Below are 20313 nucleotides of genomic sequence, written 5' to 3'. Positions count from 1 at the left end.
ACTGTCATTTAAAATTCAGAGTCTTACTGCACAACGATTTTGAGTGACAAAAACTTGCTGAGTAAAGTACCAACTGTACCAAAAATGTTTGAAAGCGATGTTTCTTGGATTTCTAAGAGTTTTAACGTTTTCTTGGGGAGTGCTATTTGAGTAAAAACTATCCTGATTTTGCGTCATAAATAGCTGGGTGCCACTTGAGCCAGTCAACTTTTCATTAAAAAAAAAATAAGTTCATAGATTTCTTACGAAATAACTCTAGGTTTAAAATGACTTCTCTTTTAAAGGGAAGTCAAACATTTGTGAATGCTAGTAAGAAAGTTTAATTACGTGAAGAAATATGCCCAAACAAATTAAAGGTCATGGCTTCAATTGGAATACTATAGAAAGATGGGAAAAACCTAAAATAAGGAATTGACAAAGAAGAAAACTAAATAATTACTTTCAAAGTAAATATGTTGGGTTGATGCGAAAAAATTTCATTACCCAATACGATAGAAAACAAAAACAAATCGGTGCAGAGCAGAAAAAAAAATACGATAATGTGATTGGTCGAGCGTCAGCTGTCCAAATTTGGCGAAACACGGTTAAAGCTAAATTGGGAAAACAGTTTTTTTTCCATGTGATAACTAAATACTGCTCCTTTTTTACAGATAGGCATTATTGTAATCTTTAACTAACTGTTAATTCGACTTTTTGGTCCATTATTTATTTTTATTTGCTCAAAACCTAGAGAAAAAATGATCAAAGCTTAAATAATAATGAAAGAATCAAAACTTCCACTTGCACTTACTTTGTTTTTTGTTTATGTGTAAATATTTTAATTTTTTTCGGTCAGAAGAAGATGTTATGTAGATAAGGTTATTTTGTCATTAATTTTGTTTTATTGCGTAACATTTTAAAATATTTTAAATTATTTTTGCTGTTTTATGTTTTCTGTTGATGTTAATGTTTCCCAATCTCACAAAATAAATTTTCAAATTCAGGCTTTTTCTTCAAAACAGTAGCTCCAAGTATGGATTGTTCAGAAGAGACTGTGAAAAAAAAGTATTCTGGAGAAGTGAACGAAAAACCCAGCATAAAATTAAATAATATTGCGAAAAGAAATCCGGGCGTTTGCAAATTCTTTTTATCCGGTCGTTGTTGGAGAAATAACGATTGTAAATTTTTACATAATGGAGTCCCAGCTGTTTCTAATGTTAATCTGGTTGGTACTAGCAATCAAAACCTAGATATTTTATCTAATGAGCGAACACCTAGTTCTGAAAGTGATGAACATAATCATTCATCCAACGATGAAATATATGTAAATGAACATCCTAAATATTCTAATAAAATTTGTAAATATTATAAAGCAGGCTACTGCAGAAACTCTGATTGTCTTTTCCAACATTCCTATAGATTCTATAACAATTTCAAGCAAAGACACTCAGGTATTCTTCAAAATGAGGGCTACAGTACTAAAACATATGTAAATAGGAATTCAAAGCAAACGAAATCTGTACCTCTTTGTAAATATTATAAAAGAGGTCTTTGTAGAAATGGTGACCAGTGTAAATTTTATCATCCAAAAAGTGCCCTTCCAGCAACTGATTCTGAGATAAATTCTGAAGAATGTACGGAAGAGAAGCAACAGGTGAAGGAAAGCAACAGTAGTGTGAATATTCCACTTCAGAAAGAAACAGTTGTTAGAGCTGTGATCAAAAGCAATCAAAATATTTTTGAATTGGACTCCTTGTCAAATGAAGACATCTCAAACATTAGGTGAGTGAGCAGAAAGTTGATTTGCTTAAAATAAAGAATATTTTTCAACTATGTAGATTTTTCAATTGAAACTCAAATGATATACAGAATGCGTTTTTCATACTAAAATATTGCTTTTCACAGCAGAAGCCTGCAAACTATTAGGCTCACAGCTAAATTTGCATAAGTGCTGAGCCCCCCCCCCCCTTTCGCCAGTAAATTTTATTACATTAGTCAGAATAATATGCTTGCATATCATACTATTTATGCATGAACATAAGCTTTGAGAAATAAAAATGTTTATATAGTCCTGCACTTATTACTTACCCAATTCATTTGCACAAATGAGACATTTTTAGCATATATTTATGTACAGTATAACTTTGGTTTAATTGTCAAGGGAGTGGGAAAAGTTATTTTTAAATCAAGGAGCATAGACATTCAATACAGTCACATCCAAACCAATGAAATGTACTGTTAAATTGAGGTACTCGTTACATCGAAGTTATACTGTACTCCATTCCCGTAATTTTAAACTTTGACTTTTATTATAATTTCGAAGATACGCTACTATTATGTTGAGTAAATATGGAGTAGATATTTTTAAATCAAGGAGCATAGACATTCAATGCAGTTACATCCGGACCAATGAAATGTATCGTTAAATTGAGGTACTCGTTAAATCAAAATTTATGCTGTACTTTATTCCCATAATTTTAAACGTTGGCGTTTATTATATTTTCAAAGATACGGAACCAATATGTTTGGTAAATATGATGCACCAATTTTCTAAAATGCTTTCTTGTGTTTAAAAAAAAAATTATTTTTTACACATTCATTTTAACACATCGTATTAACACAAAACATAAATGCAGAATCTGGTTTACTAAAAACCTGTGAAGCCCGGCTTAAAGAACCCTATAAAAAACATTTTTAAATTAGGATTATACACAAATATTTTTTTTTCATTGTTAGAAAAGATGTGAAAAATCAAAAGCATTACATAAGGTAAACTAGAACAATAAAATCCTCAATAAAACCTCTTTAACTGCTGAAGGACTGCAATTATTCTTTTTTTAAGACACTCTCTCTCCTGAGGATTTTTGGTTTTTATACTGGACTGCAAGGCTTTGTATGCTCGAAAGAGCAAATAGTTAAATTTTTTACTTGTTTAATTATTTGAAGGATGTAATTTAAAATAAGGTTAAGCATTAAGCTGAACGTTTGGAACAGGTTCAGTATGATACCTGGGTGGGCAACATATATTTTTTTGCAATTTTTTTGAGGATAGCTTGCCAGTTATTTTAATATGTGTTTTGTTTTGCCTTTACAATTGACAAGGGTTGCTGTAAAATTAAAATGCGTTAGCACAGATTGGCATTACATATTGTTGCCAAGCGGAAAAGTCACCTCCCGGGGATTATACTGAAACTGTTCCAATCTATTTTTTTAACCAGTAATGATAAATCAATCAAAATCAAAATATTCATAATCATCACTTTGTTGAATTGGAAAAAATCAATAATTCATATTTATAGCATTATATTTGAACTTACAAGTTCTAAGACGAGATATATATATATATATATATATATATATATATATATATATATATATATATATATATATATATATATATATATATATATATATATATATATATATATATATATATATATATATATATATATATATATATATATATATATATATATATATATATATATATATATATATATATTTGAACATTAATGTAATAGAAACAGAGAAAGCTTTTTTTCGATGATAAAATGTCAGATTTTTTAAATTTTTTACCTAACCCCATTGCAATTATAAATGAATTAGAGGTGGGCAATGTCATTCTTTTTAATGATCCGTTCATCAGATGATCGTTCATTCTTTTGATCCATTCATTCAACTCGTTCATTTGAACGACTTCATTCATTTTTGAAAAAGTTGTAGGTGATCTCTCTGCACGACATGCTCACGTACATTCGAAATGTTTTATTAGACCAGTGATATTCTTAGAAGGAAAGATAACTAAAATCATCTAAAAGTAAGAAAATATGCCTATGAAAAATGAATCAAAAAAACTTTATTTAGGTTTAGATGTATAAAGCAATTATAGTTCGTTTTGTAAGATACTTTTTGGTGGTCGAAGGGTAAGATATGTTTTCAATTCTAGAAATTGCAGGTTCCATTTCAACATGTCAGAAAATTAAGTTATTAAATTTTTCCTGCTGCAGCACTGTATATATAAAATACTAATAAACCATGTAAAACGAAAAAGTTACAATAAATATATCGGTAGCTGAGCCGGAGTATTGTCTAACTTAATTTAAAAAAGACTCACCTAAAAATATTAGGGAGCTTCAAAATTAATCCACAGTACCGATGAGAACAGAAAAAAAAGCAACACTGTTTTAAATGGGGGAAAAATTAGACAAGTGTAACCCTTATTAAAAATCTCTGGATATGGAATGTAAAATGAGCGACTTGGAAGTCGCCAAACAAGTTGAAAATAAAGTGAAATAAAAACAGATGTTAGTTGATATAGATTGTTATTAAGGGGAGAAACCAGTTTAGACCGGTCAAAAAACTCACTTTTTTCACGTCATAAAACATTAAATGTTAGTATGTATAACTCTTCATGAATATGTTGCCAAAATTAGGGTGAAAATTTCTGATTAGTTCCGACGCTATGAGCACTTAAAGTAACTGTAGAGATTCAAAAATGTTCATCGCGTTTTTTTTTTAAATCTCGTTTTTCATGAAACAACTTTTTTCAACTGATGTGCATTCCAGCTCAAAGAGTTTTTGATAAATAATTCTGAAAACTTGTGCGAATATTCTTTGTTCAATTATACTCTATACGAACCTAATTCTTTGATGATATTACTAATAAAAATATTTTTTTTTAATTTCAAGAGGTGTGAAAAAAAAAGGTAGAAAACATAATATTGTGATCAAACACCTCAAATACGTGCAATTTTCAACTTTTTTGATCACAATTTGGTTTATATGCTATGGAAATATGTTGTTTACGAGAAAGAAAAAATGCAATGATTACAGGCAAAAATTGTAGTTTGGATAAGGCACACCAGCAACAAGCTCTGATGGCAACCACCCATGGACAGCAGCTTCTAACTCCACTAGTTCTGGTGAAAATGACTTCAAAAAATTACAAGGGGTACTTCAAAATATGAAAAAAAAAATATCCTCTAAGTTTAAAGAAATTCTGATCTTTTTTTCCTGTTAAAAAAAATCACGAGAAACCCTAAAATTTCGGCCTTCTAAACTGTTCTCCCCCCCCCCCCTTAAAGACAAAAAGATTGCTAGAAAAGTGTTATAAAAGGTATCTGTATAAATAATTTTGGGACAGAAAGCATGAGAAGGATTTTAGCAGGTGTGTGGGACAGGAAGTGTAATATACAATCATTTTGTCATTCAAGCCCAAACAAGTTAAATAAAACATTACTAATAGATACGTTATTGGAAAATTGCAAATTTACTGCATCGACTGAAGTAAAATTATGTATAAAGCAGAAAGTAAAGAAAAAATGCGATTTTATCTCAAGTCAGGGTTCGTACGGGTCATGGAAATCCTGGAAAGTCATGGGAAAAAAATAACAGAATTTCAGACCTGGAAAAGTCATGGAAAATTGAAATTTTCATTGAAAGTCATGGAAATTTATTTCAAGTCATGGAAAAATTTCCTGGACAAAGAGAAAGGAACAGTAGTTAAAAGAGCATTAGAAATCTTGAGTGATTTAACAGTATAGCACATAAAAGCTATTAAAAGTGGAAAATTGAACGATCCAAAAATCAAATCTTAATTTTGAAATTTCATTGCATCCACTTCTGTCGCAGCCGCTTGCCATTTTTTGCGATGTGATTTTACTGCCTGGACATCACTTATTTTGAATTTTCTTTTATTTTCAACACTTCTTATGTTTCATATTCTGTGGTAGTAAAATTTCACGTTCTTAGTTTTGCCACGCCCACTCAAAAAAAAAAGCAATTCAATTGTATGCGAGTTCGATTCCATCACTCTTAAGGACTTTATTATTAAATTTATCAGAGTTTATCTTGATTTATTGAATGTTTTAGAAAATAAAGATCTTAAGTTAGGCAATAGAATACAGAAAAAGAGGAATTCTAGTGCTCTAAAACAGTAGTGCCCAACATACGGCACGCAAAACTAATCCATGTGACCCACTGCTGCGTTCAATGTCAGGAATTAAACGTGTTCTAGAATTTCTGAACCTATTAATTTATATGCATTTGAAAATATGCAAATTTGTAAACAAAACAAATATACTTTTGAATCGGAAGATTGATTCATTACTGAATAGTTTTTTCAAAAAAGATCTGGTTTAGAAACATAAAGAACTAAACTGTGTGGCTTTCCTTCAAAGAACCAAAATACTGTCAAGTTACGTGGATGATTAAAGGCACTGTTGACACTAAAAGGTAACTTTTGAAGCAAATTTATTGAAACTTAGTGATGACTCATTCAACCTTTGTCCCAATCAATATCATTCTGCCTGTTTTTTAAAAAAAATATCAGACATTTAAGCATCATCATATTCGCTTCACTGCATTTTTACTTTACTTAAATTTATATGACAAAGACAAATAAGAATAGTTTAGTGTTTTAAAAGTGCACTTATATTTTTTTCATTACGAGTAAGTGCTTCAATGAGGCTGTGGCATTCATATAGACTTTTTGCTATTGCTCATTTCCAAATATTACCAAGTTTGAGATTAAATAGTGCTATTCTCTTCGTGTAACGAGGTCATGAAAATTTTCATTGAAGTGATGAAAAAGTCATGGAATTTTTTCATCCAAATAGAGTATGAACCCTGTCAAGTGCATCAGTATTATGTTCCAAACTGCTCACCGTTCAAAAGAACGGTCGTTCATTTTTTAAGTGAATGAACAGATCCATTTATTTTAAGGATTTGTTCTTTTTGACCCATTCGTTCATGAACGACACATTTCTAAAATGAATGTACAATAAAAATTCAGGGGTTCATATTTACTTTTAATTTTGTCAATTTATTTACTTTTAAACATTTATGCTTGAATATTTAAGTGCTTTAAAATTGCTTTTAATGTAGGAACAATGAAATAACGCAGCTGAAGAAAAGATTTGTAAACCATATTGTTATAGAAGAAGATGCAATATTTAAGTTTGAATTTCAACCCTCAGACCCGGATTGGGTATGTGTCTTTCTTTTATTATTATTTACAACCTTGTATTTTATTTATAATTTAGGCATTGTTGCTAGCAACCACTTTTGTCAGACTAAGTCAACGGTTCCCAACCGGTGGTTCACGAACCCCTAGGGGCTCGCAAAAAAATATTGTAATGGCAGAGTTTTAACACACCTGTTTCTGATAAAGTCTCATGTTCAAGCGATTTCAAGCAAATTTTGCTTCTTTTTTATTCATTTTGGTTTCACACATTCGATATTCTTAGCATGAAAAAGTATTTGCATACTTGCTGACATATTTTCCATTTAAAGAATGGAAGCCTGTCATTGCAAAGCGCCGGTTTTAGCGCTTTCATTAAGAATGATAGCCCAGAAGTCATGCTGCAAAAGCTCTACTTGTGAATATTATGTCCTCAGATGAAAGAATGGGAAAATGCTCGTTTCTTCAGAAGCTTTTGATTGAAAAAATTGTTTAAACTTGATAAAAACAGAACATGGAGCATAAGCGAGTGTCTCAAATATTTTGAAGTTTAGTTTCTTTACCATTTGAGTCCAACGAAGAGTTATCGCTCTTCCCGTGTGTTGAGTCAAAAATGCATAGAAGTGAGATCGCACTGTTTGTTGCTATAATTTTCACAAAACATAGATTACAACTTTTTTCCAGCTTTATTGTCGAAAAAGAGAAAGAAAGAATCAACCCAAAAATAACACAGTAAGTATGGAAAATTAATTACTTTAGAAAATTTTCGTAGGTGAAAGTGTGGTTGTGTAAGTTTTTGCAGTAAAAGTAAAATCAGCGGAATTTAACAATCCATCTAAATTTGCGCTATATATAAGCAAGGAATTTATGAGATTTGTGTGGAAAATTACACTTGAAATATTTGTTTTGTTAAAAATCACCTTTTGTGTAAAAATTAGAGTAATGCGTGTATTGAAAAATATACGCTTCTATTATTTTTCAATATAGGCATTTTACTCCGCACTTTTTCCGTATTTACAAGAAAATTCTTTAGCAATCAAACGATTAATGTGCACAGTATATCCTTATCAAACAGCTGAGCTCATAGTCCTCTTCAAGAAGACTTAAACCTACAGATCTTTCTTGTTTTACTGGAAGAAAAAAGTTCATTTAGTTCTGAGACAGCTCTCTGAAATATATTTTAAAGGTCATTCTTTAATTGACTTCTTATTTAGTGATAGAGATAAATACCCTTGTGTCAGAAAATTTTCAGCCAAACTTTGAAACCATTTAAAAAGTTTTTTCAAAGTAGATTGAAGCCCAATACTGAATAATCACTGTTTATATTTTGGTGAAATAGTTTTGTATTCATGTTTTTGAGATCATTTTAGTGCGTAGCAATATTTGTAATTCTATATTTTGCAATTTTGTTTACGTTCTTGTTATAATGTATGGAGCAGCTAATTTAAATTGAAAAATTAATATATAAAAATTATTATATTTTTAAATTGAAAAAAAAATCTCCCAAATTTTATTGTGTGTGTATGTGTGCACACATTTTTTTTTTTTTGCTTCTTATTACCTAGTACCCAAGGGGTTCGCCACCTTCCTTCGGAGTTTGGAAGGGTTTCACAAAGGGGAAAAGGTTGGGAACCGCTGAACTGTCAATGAGTTCTGTAGAATTTGTTTCTCTGCCATCACAGTGTTGTTGCAAAGAAAACAACCAACACTTTTTTGCACTATTGTTCAATTTCAAAAATGTATACAGGGGCGAAAGTGTTCCATTTTTTGGTGGATTTCTGTCTTTTAAAATATTTTTTAAAACAGAGTGAGGCAGAATGAGAAAAGATATAAAAACAATAAATAATCAGCCAGTGAATTAAATCTGGCAAGATTGAGAATTGTGTTTCTATTTAATTTGTACGTTAGGATCATGTTTAAGAGAAATGCTTCTTGTTAACTAATGATAAGGAATAAGCAAAATTTCTAAACCAGAATTTTTCAGTGTTTATTAAAGTGTTCTCACTTTATTTAGAAAATGAGTTTCTGCTTTTTAAGCATTAAATGCTAGATTCGATCCTTTTACTTTAAACACTAAATTTGGGACGCACTCTCTTTCTATTTGAAAAATTTCCATCTTAATAAATTTTAGTACTTTCAAATTTGTGCGTCCTCTCTTCTTCACCCTGCATTAATGTACCATTTACTTACAATTATTTTCTTTTAGCCATTTGATATGAGAAGCTTGCAAATTGAAGCAAATTTTCCACAAAGCTACCCTATAGAAGTAAGCTAATTTGTTTCATTCATATTGTTACTTCTATGATGCTTTTCATTTCTTTCAAACTTTTCTGTGTTGCCACAGTTCTATAATTATCCCTGAATTGGGGTGACTTATGAAGTAATCATTTTTTAGATTGCTTTGGGATTTCATTCCTTCATGCATGTGTTTTTGGGTTAAATTTCTCTTAACCTAAAAAAAAAACAAAACATGTATGAAATCATTTGCAACTTTTTCCCGTTCTTAATGCTGTTTTTGACATGTATATTTTTTGCACAAAGATTTTTATATTTTCTTAATAATGTTATATTTTTCTGTAATTAAATCTACAACAGAAAATTCATTAGGTTCAATCCTACATTTTAGGTGTGTGAAGTTGAAGTGTTACGCAATTCAGAAAATATCCCCCTCGTTTTAGTAAAGTAAGTTTCAAATTATTTTGATTGTTCTTTTTTTTCCCCTCTACTTTTTTGCCACTGATTTTTTTCTGGATCAAGTTTCTTTACTGCATACCAAACCTATCCAAAAATTTTATAATGAGCTTGCAAATTAACAAAAACCTTAAAGTATGTAATATTTCATATATATGAATATTACATATGTATATATATATATGAATATTACATATATATATATATATATGAATATTACATATATTACATATATATTTCATATATATAATTCCTTATATATATAAAAATTTAGTGGACTGTTCTTGTAAGTTTAATTACAATGTTGAGTTTTGCCTGGTTTTTTTTTTGCATTTTTTGGCTTTCTTGGCTGCATTTATTACCAAACTATGAAGATTATCCTTAAGGCATCAGTCACTCCAGCTACTCCAAGGAACTTCTAAAAGATTATACATAATGACTACTGGGAGAAAAAGCTGCATCTGGGAGTTTATACAGGGTTCTATTTTCAGATTGAGCATGGTTAATTCATCCTTTCAGTTGATCAATAAAATGAGTACTAACCGTACTTGGTAACTAAACTGTGGGGTATCCGCATTTGGTTGATCACCTAGCCGCAGACCCGAGGAGAAGCCATGTCAGCCTAGTTCGAAACTAGGGGCCTGGGCCTTGGGGGGACCCGGCGACACTGACGCAAAAAGAAAAGAAGAAAGAAAAGGGGGCATGCTCCCCTTTTCTTTCCCCCCATGTTTTCTTCATTCCCCCTTTTCTTTTCTTTTTTTTCTTCTTTTTTTCTTTTTTTGGGAGGCAGGAGGGGCCTGCTGACAAACTGAAAAGGGGCTTGCCTAATCATAACATCTACTCTTGCACCCCAGATCCCCGGCCTCATAAACTGAGATGGACACAGTAGACCAGTGACCTCTATAGGCTATTGCGCCACTGAGTTCAGTTTTCAAGAGCCATTATACAAGAAAATAAGAATTTCATCCCTCGTGTGGCAGCAATGTCTTTCCTTAAAAATAGTAATTTAAAAGGGGAATGAACTGAGTTTTGTTACTTAAGAAATCAAACATTTCTGATTTTTAAAACAAAAAACTTTTTTCTTCACACTTTGAAATTATTACCTTTTTAATGAATTATATGTGCTGTCATGTGGGAGACAACATGGCAGCTTTTTCGGTGGAATAACATTAAAGAATTTTCAAATGCTGAGAGTAGTAGCTTCAAAATTTCGGAAAAAAGTGAAATTAATTTGTTATAAAACTGAAACTAAAAATATCTTGAAAGGGCTCTGTGAAAATTTTCTACTGTTATAATGCTAGAAATATATTATGACAGTGTTTTTTATTTATTTATTTTTCTCTTGAACCTTTTCAGGAAAGAATGTTTAATTGTTAAATTTATCAGAATATTACTTCATTACTTTAAAAATGATAAAAAATTGAAAAAGGAAATTATTTGACTATGCTGCATGTAATAGTATACCTACCAACTGTTTCCAAAAATGCAGAAGATTAACGAAAAAAAAAGCAGAAGCAATGGATGGAAATGCAAAAGATTTTATGTGATTTTTAATAATAATAAATAATGTAAACTACTTGTTAAACGTTAATTAAAGTGAAACGATTTATACCAACTTTTATAACATCATTGTCTAAAAACAGTTTTAAATAACAAGGAGTTTTGATTAATTATAATGCTCAATATTTTTCGGCTAATAAGGAAAACCTTTATTAGTACTTTAGATTTGATTGTTGCAGAACTCACTATGGCACAGAGAGTCTGAAATACGCAAACTCGAAACGTAAAAATTGATTCTGAATTGGAAAGGAAAATGCTGAAGATTTTGGTTTTTGTGCAGAAGATAGGGGTAAAATGTGGTAAGCTTACACAAAATTAAAGACGTGCTGGGGGATCTAGTGTAATAGTAGTGAAATCAGTGTGAGCTTGTGAACTAGCTGCATTGTGTTTCCAAGGACTGTTTCATTCCCTATTCTTTTATCTGCAACTACAGTACATTGCTTGATTTCAATAACTAGTTACATTAATTATTGCTGAAAATCAAAGCAATATACAGTCAATTCACAATATCTCGGAGTCCGATTTCTCGAAGTTTTTATCAAGTCCTGACCCCTTTGTCTTTAATTCCATACTAATTATTCTCAATATCTCGAAGTTAACTTCCTTTGACTCAAAGTTTTTTCCAAGATGACCCGAAATTTCTTTCGGGAGAACGAAAAAAAAAGAAAGAAGTGACTATGAAAGAAAATTAATTCACCTTTACTTGCAATTCCTGCACAATAGACCTCTAAAGCAAAAAGCGTACCTGTTGAGTCAATGTGCGAGAAAAGAGTTACACGTGCGGAAATGAGTTAGCTTGTTTTCTTTTGTTGTTTTGTACTGTTTATACACTTTGATATGCTGCTGGACTACGAATTTGCTTTTAAACTGTCAAGTTGTCAAGACAATTGATTTTAGTAGCTTTATTCAAAAGCTGACCTAAGTTAAGATGCATTCCCCTTCATTCTTTAGTTTGCTTATTTACTGATAAGTTCCTGAGAGACAGTGTGAGTTTTCTTTACTATTAAAGATGTCTAAGCAAGTACTCTGTCAATGATATTAAAAGAAAAAGAGAAACTTCCAAAGTGATAAAATCCATCAATCTGAATTTGCAACCAATGAAGATGTGCACCTTCTTGAAGTAGAATCAGCTCTACTCAAGGGGTTCCAGCAGTATCGAAATAAAAACCACATGCTTTTGATTTTTTCTCTCTCAATATTTTCTATTAAACTGTGCATAATGTGCTAAAAAAAATTTTTAAGTTCTGTAATTTTGTCCGTTATATGTACATATTAATAAAAATATTCAATGGTTTTGATATTGAAATGTCGAAAACCGAAACTAGCAACAAGTCGAACTTCCAATAAGTCGAAGTTTTTCGTTGGTCCCTTTAGATTTGAGTTATCGCAAATTGACTGCATTTATTTAAATTTTATTCTTGTATTTTTACTTAATTTTTCATATTCGATGTTTTTGTTTGAAGGTACTTAAATCGAAGCATTGTCGAATGGTTTGAAAAAAGGCTTGAAGAGCTGAAGAAGAATAGTAAAGTTGAGATGATGTTCCGGCCATTTCTTAAGTGGTTTGACAAAAACTTGGAAGAACTTTTTATTGCTGGTTTAAAAATGGTATGATTGATGTTCTCATTCTGATTTTTTTTTTTTTTTTTACAGAATATAATGTTTTTTTTATTATTATACTTATTCATTTATTTGAAAGCATTATGCTTTTTTTGCATGTAAATTTACTAGAACCAATAGAAAAAAAATCTGCTCTTTGCTCTTAATGAATTAAAATTATCATGCTCCAGTTAGCCATTGCATGAACTATCTCATTTTCTGTCATACACTCAGATCTTCTCTTCATATTTATCTTTATAGGTGCAACGTGATATGAAAGCAAAAGAAGCTGGTATTGAATTCGTTCCCCCTGAGGCCCTTTTCAAATCTAATGAATCGCAAACGGCTCAGGATCCCTGCTCTCTTTCCGATGATGAACCTACAGGAGTTGATACCAGTGTTAATGTTGAGATGCTCAGAAATGAAACTCCAAAAATACCACAACAGAAAGGAACTACAGAAAGACAAAATAACAATTCCGAAAATCAAGGCACTAAAATCTTGTTTTCTAACTTAGAGCTGACTGAAGGAGCTGCTGCAATGACATGCTCTAAAATATCAGTTAGTTTGCAGTGTATTCGCTGTAAAACTCTGTGCAATTTGAATTATGTTGCAAAAAAGAATTGCTGTCACAGATGCACAAAATGCAGCAAAGACATTGCTTTCGTTTTTAATCCATCCACACTTCATCCATACTCCAATGTTCTTGGAACTATGATTCTACTGAATTGCAAAGTGGTAGACATAAATTTAGTAGAGTGCTATTTTTTAGTTGACTGCTTGAACTGTAGTAAGCAAGTTTCTCTTAGCGTAAGTATTAAGGCTTAGTGTTAATTTTTTTTTTTTTTTTTTTGTTGACAATAGTAAATTAGCTGACTAATGAGAACAAAAAATAGCTGTGGTAGAGACATTAATTTCCAGGCTTAGTCTGAATTGATGTACAATCGTGACTGTAGTACCAGCAGAAGACATTTTCACACTCTGGGCATTTCAAACTTTTCCGGGTGAAGAGGGAAGGGTAAAATATAGCCAAAAACAGCAAAAAAACAAACCCAGTTACATGTAAATATATTGATTTCCCAAAGTCAGGGAAGCAATTCAACCCCCCCCCCCTGACCTCCCTAAATGACAGACCTGTCCAAGGGCAAGACTAAAAATGGCTCTTTATCACAATATTAGAAAAGGTGGCTAAATTTTTTAAAAAAAGAATTTTTTTTTTTTTTGAGTCCTCTTGCTGGAGCAGGCTCGTCATTTGGCAATCAGGGGAGTGGGATCAATTGTTCCCCCCCCCCCCTCCGGCTTTTGAAAACCTATTGTTAGTTTACAGTTTTGCTTGTATTTTGATACTTTTTTCCAATAAAATGTATTGAAGTCATACCCTTTGCCCCACATCCTTTGGAAAACTCTGAAAGGACTGGCGTGTGCTGAAGTAGTCGTATGTTTTTAATGTTACAATGCAGAATTATTTTCCATTATACCATAAAAACTATTTTACTCCTTTTTTAAATGTTTGTTCACAAAATTGGTTATATATTTTGAATTTAAATATTTTATCCAAAAAATTATTAATTTATACTAACTCTAAATGTTATTTTAAGATAAATATTGAAAAAGTAGCCTTTTTATAGCTGTCGTAATTCTGAATATGAGTTTCCTTCTTTTTTTAGGGACTGCATTACAGCCAAACTCATAAAATGTGGTGTCTGTATTGCAATCAAAAATTGGTCATTTGCATTGGAGGAGTCAAGTTTCAAGCCTCAAAAGAGTCTATGTTTACAGGTAAGTCATCTATTTATTAGATTTTCTTTTTGACGGCGCCCACGAAAATATTTGGTTTTTATTCTAAAAGTAATGTAAATTGATTTAAAACAACGTTTTCTTTTAGTAAGATTCCAAAACACCAAGGTGAGTTTTTGGTTTCAACTACTAACTTGTATTTAGCAGTGGCTTACTTGTCAACACATGCATTTCAAAACTTGCTCTTCAATTTGCTGCAAAAGCAGTGCTAAGAAAAAGACACAGAGCACAAAAATGCAGTTTGGAAGTAGCAGTTTCAATTGAGTCTGTGAAATAGCTCATACATATTTAAATGTTTTCTTCGTTTTGCGAGTTTTATCTTTAAATTGTATTTATTTCTAGGAATTAAATATATACCAGCTAAAAAGATTGCAAAGCAGAAAGATCCTGTTGTGAAGGAAGGAGAGCCACTGCCCCAATTTGGGACTTGTAAACATTACAAAAAGAGTTTCCGTTGGCTGAGGTACGCTTATTGCTTCTTGTACATATTTGCAATGTTTATACTTTTCTCTTAAAATACTGGAAAACATTGTTATTTATAGAACAATCTGAGGAATTAATTATGATTAGTGGAATAAGCTCTTGATACTTTTCTTGTGCTTAGATGTTAACAGGGCAGCAGAGAGCCAAGATGGGCCCCTTGTCAGTTATGTAGCCAGGCCCCTCCTGCCCCCCCAAAAAAGAAAAGAAAGGAGGGAAATGAAGATAAAGGGGGGGGGAGAGAAGAAAATCCAAACTGCTTACTAGAAAACAATTAATTCTATTTTAAGTGCCACAACAGTAAATACCAAAAGAGTAAATTGTACTTAATCTTTGCATTTTCTCTTATTTGGAGTCTCCCCTCCCCCAACCTTCTTTTTCTTTCTTTTTTTTTGTGTCAGTGTCAACCGGCCCCCCCTCAAGGGCCGGGCCTCTAGTTTCTTATGACATAGCCTATTGTTGAGCCTGGGTGTCAATCTATTTTAACGAAAATCATGAACCTACTACAGAGTGTTTATTGAATCTTGCACTGGGGGACCAAGGAAATTCATTTCTTTTAACTACATCAGATTTTAGCATATATATATATATATATATATATATATATATATATTTTTTAACCCTTATCTCAAAATAGTTTTTTACATAATGTTTTGCCTCTATCACTGGTTTTATAAAGCATACCGTTTCTTCATTTTTCTAGAAAAAAAAACTTTTTTATGCTTCCAAACTTTTATCATTTTAACTAATTTGATTCTTTTGTTCCTCATGGCAAAAAATATTTTCTTTAGGTTCCCATGCTGTGGAAGAATATATCCCTGTGATTTATGTCATGATGAAAAGGAGAAAGACCATGAAATGAAGTTTGCTTCTCGTATGCTGTGCGGCTTTTGTGCCAAAGAACAAGTGAGATTATTTTATGCTTTTAAAAAATGTTATACTTTGCAAAAACAATATAGGTATTTCTCAAACTCAGCCCCTCTGTAACATACTCACTGACTATAGGACTTGAAATGTGTTTCCCCAGGAAATTTTTGAGGGAGATCCGGGACAGAGTTCATGCAATTACCTGCTTAATTTTCCATTTTAATCAACAAAGGGTGAAAAAAAACATTGATTAACAAGAATATGCTAAATGCATTTACATAAATAGAGCCAACCTTAACAAATGTGGGCCTGATTGCAGAATTTCAGCAGGGCCCTTTACAGTATTTAATTTGAGCAGTGCATGATTGTAAATTTTTCCATGGTTGACAAAGGTTTAAAACTGCAGCAATTATCTATCTTCCTTCATGTTTCTACATTACGTTTTAAGTTTAAAAAATTAAATGAATGAATAAATGGAAACAAAAATAAGAATACATTTTAAAAAAACATAAGGTAAGATTAGCTATGAGATTTTTTTATGCGTAATTTATTGGGTGGAAGGAAAAGCATGCACGAAAATTGAAAGTATATCAGAGGTCATTTGCAAATTCTCATATTTTCCTGCTCCAGAATGCTGATGGGAAATAATTGAATGCTGAGCTGGGACTTCTATGAAAGGGAAATTATTTTTTCCCAAAAAGCAGTACCCGAACAGAGTTCCGACACCAAATCATCCCTGATCAGGGGCATGCACAGCAATTTTGGGGCCCATCACAAATGACTTTTATTGGCCGCCTCTATATTGTTAACCCCTATATTTCGCCCCTCATTTTTAAAATATTGGGTTCCCTTCAGGCCCAGGCCAACAGGTGTTCCTTCTCTCCCCTGTGTACGCCCCTGCCACTGATATACACTGGTGCAAGAAATTAAGAGAATTTTTAGATTTGGTCAATTATTTCCAACACTACTGGACCGATTTTATTGAAACTTGGTATGTATATACATTGAAACTATACAAAACAAATATCCATCCAAAATTTAAAATTCTCCTTCTTGATCATAAATAACACTTGTTAGAGTCAGAGGATATAAAACAGCTGTTGCAAAATTGAACAAAAAAAAGGGTTAGTAAGGGATATGGTCCCCTCTCACAGACTTATAGGCCTTGCAGTGTGACTCCATACTTGAAACGAAGCAGTTCATGGGATCCTGGGGCAACTGCTTCCTCTTGTTCAACAACGCTGTTCTCAGGCTATGGATGGTCCCTGGAGAGGTGTTGCGAGTTGCTGTTGCCCTCCCAAGAGTGTCCAAGACATGCTCTATAGGATTGAAGTCAATAGATCTGCTTAGCCAATCCATACAGTGAATATCTTCCCTTTCCAGAAATTCGTCGACCAGAAAAGCTCTATGTGGCCTTGTGTTAACATCCATTAACATTAACTCAAAGATAATAGATCTCTTCAAGAGGTGAGCATAGAGCTCCAAGAGCACATCCCTATACCTCGCAACTGTCTAGATCCTCTCTCAAGACATGGAGGGGTGGGTAGCCATTCAACATGATGCCTGTCCAGACTGTCAAACCACCACCACCACCGTAATGGTCGCTTTTGAGGATATTAGAGGGCAGGTAGCGGGTTCCTGCTTCTATCCACATGAACGTAGGATAAGAATAGTCGGTGAACCGGGACCCGCTACCTGCCCTCCAATATCCGCCAAATTGACCATTATGGAGGTGGAGGTTTGACGGTCAGGGCAGACGTATTGTATTCCCGCACACCCCTCCATGTTTTTGATAGAGACTCTGTGCAGGGGCGGCATTTTAGCATTTCATTTGGGGGAACGAATTTTTTTAATATGGATTACCTTAGTATGGAACGAAACACATATTGGCTAACAGCAAGTAATCATGATATTTGGGGGGGGGGGGATTGCATAGTTATGGAGCACCTGGAAAAGGTATTTGTTGATGTGATTTTTTTAAAAAAATAGTATGTATTTTTAAAGAGTATCTATGAAAGCATACTATGCATTGAGCAGCTGGAATGTGTTTCTAACAGAAGAAAGTTATGAACCCTCATTAAATAGACACACTTAAAATATGAAAATGTGTCGAGTTTCATCAACCATTACGGATTACCAGCAAGATTGTTTTTTTTTTTAACATTGATTTGGAATTTACGTAAATTGAATTTGCTCATTTTTTATCATTCCTCTCGAAAAATTTGGGGGTGAGATCGCCCCCTCTCGACCACCCCTATTTGCCGCCCCTGACTCTGTGGACAGTTGCAAGGTATAGGGATGTGGTCTTGGAGCTATATGCTCACCTCTTGAGGGGCACTGTTAGCCCTGAATTAATTTTAATGGATGTTAACACAAAACCACATCAAGCTCATCTGATCGACAAATTTCCTGAAGGGGAGTATAGTCACTGGATGTATTGGCTACGCAGATGTCTAGACTCCAATCCTATAGAGCATGTCTGAGACTCTCTTGGGAGCTCAATAGCAATTCGCAACACCACTCCGGGGACCCTCTATAGCCTGAGTACAGCCTTGTTCAACAAGAGGAAACAATTGCCCCAGGATCTGATAAACTGCTTCATTTCAAGTATGGAGTCACACTGTAAGGCCTATATGTCTGTAAGAGGGGACAATACCCCCTACTAACCCATTTTTTTGTTCAATTTTGCAACAGCTGTTTCATACCCTCCAACTCTAACAAGTGTTATTCATGATCATGCTTGTGTATTTTAAATTTTGGATGTTTATTTTGTTTTATATTGTTTCCATGTATATACATACCAAGTTTAATTAAAATCGGTCCAGTAGTTTTGGAGATAATTGATTAAATCTGAAAATTCTCTTAATTTCTTGCACCAGTGTACATATACATGTATGCATGCTTTGTGTGCTGGTATACATGATCATTAATGTACCATATATACTTGCGGATTAAGTTGAGAAATTTAGTATGAAAAATGAGGTTTGAAGTTAGGGAGTCTACTTATATCTGGGCAGAAGTTCTGAAAATTTTCCCCGAACATTTTCCCGTTTTGTCCAACACTTTTAAGCAGATGCAAAAGAAGCAAATTCTTCCACATTCTGCTATAACTTTACATGGTCTGACTACAAAATAGTTACCATAAACGGCCAACTATGCAAAAAAGTGCGAGAATTGCCACATTCATGAATTTTCTTGATCGTCCCTAATTGATGCTCATTTTTGAAAAATAACGCAATATGGCTAAAATGTAAAATTTTATAGATGTTGTATCAAAATAAAAGCAACAGGTAACAAAATTCGTAACAGCGAAATTTAACTCTTTACAAAAATCGCGATCGCAAAAGTGAACCCTTTTTGGCAAAAGAATAAAAATCAGACATCATTTAAATCAAAAACGTTCATTACATTTCATTTTCCTCTTTTTTATAACGTTTAAGTTCAAAATTAGCGGCAAAACGCTCCTAATGTTTTCAGAAAGTATGAACTCAAATTAAATGCAGGATTTCAATTATTTCCTGATTTTCCTCTTAAAAGCAGGGGGTCGACTAAAACACAATTTATTTTGTTTCCAGTACATATGTATAATTTCTCAAAATAATGCATATTTATCAAATATATTTATATTATACTTGATTAGCATCATTTTTATTGCAACATATTTTTTCTACCAGCAATACAACCGTGATAAACCTTGCACTGGATGTTCTTCAAGCATGACCAAAAAATCTGGTTCTCACTGGGAGGGTGGAAAAGGCTGCAGAAATAAAATACAGATGAGCAGGTAATACTGTCGGCTCACAAAAGTAACTGTTATGTTGTAACATTTTTAAGCAACTGAGTTTTCGAGCATTTCACATTTGTTCTTTTACGGATGCATTTTTTTCTTCTCTTATCTAGGGAAGATAAGCAGAAATATGCTGGAACTGCCAAAACAATTTCGAGAAAAGCCCAAAGTACTACAGTGGGGAAGAAAGCTTAAGTTGACACAGTTTAATGATTTAATTTGTATTTCACAGCTATCCATATTGTATGAAAAATGCTTTCCTGTTTTTTTTTAACACTTTATAAGAACTATTATTATTAAAGAATTTTATATTTATGATGATGCTGAACTTTTTGAGCAACATACAAGTGCCAATGAGTTTAATTCTAATCTCACAAAGTGATTCGTTTTACCAGGGGGGGGGGGGGGGTCAAAGCGAAGACTGTGGGGGTTGAAATTTGTATGGAGGTGTTTTTAGAATTTTTCTCATTTTGGAGAGGTCGTTTTCAGAGGGGTTGGGGTATTAGGAGGATTGTTATGGCTCTTGGGGGGGGGGGGGGGATGGCACTACTGGTTTTACTCAAAATGTATGATTAAAAATGCTATCAAAAAC

General features: G+C 32.7%; 2 protein-coding genes across 2 annotated transcripts in view; one reads left to right on the top strand and one right to left on the bottom strand.

The window, feature by feature from the left end:
- LOC129223754 (3'-5' RNA helicase YTHDC2-like) overlaps positions 1–485 on the bottom strand; it is a 47987-nt gene extending 47502 nt beyond the window's left edge. The window contains exon 1 of the mRNA XM_054858114.1: positions 440–485. The gene's annotated coding sequence lies outside the window, so the exon portion shown is untranslated. The remainder of the gene's footprint in view (positions 1–439) is intronic.
- A 323-nt stretch (positions 486–808) lies between these two features.
- On the top strand, positions 809–19998 carry LOC129224392 (uncharacterized). Its single transcript, XM_054858840.1, has 11 exons — positions 809–1761; positions 6865–6967; positions 9147–9206; positions 9567–9622; positions 12655–12799; positions 13052–13600; positions 14458–14569; positions 14930–15050; positions 15859–15973; positions 19609–19718; positions 19835–19998. The coding sequence occupies exons 1-11, from the start codon at positions 1013–1015 to the stop codon at positions 19914–19916; spliced, it is 2202 nt and encodes a 733-aa protein (XP_054714815.1). The 5' UTR covers positions 809–1012; the 3' UTR covers positions 19917–19998.
- Positions 19999–20313: the final 315 nt, after the last annotated feature.

The sequence above is a fragment of the Uloborus diversus genome, chromosome 6, assembly GCF_026930045.1.
Source record: "Uloborus diversus isolate 005 chromosome 6, Udiv.v.3.1, whole genome shotgun sequence".
Lineage (NCBI taxonomy): Eukaryota > Metazoa > Arthropoda > Arachnida > Araneae > Uloboridae > Uloborus > Uloborus diversus.
The sequence above is the reverse complement of the archived record's forward strand: the minus strand, read 5'-3'. Positions and strand labels throughout refer to the sequence as shown.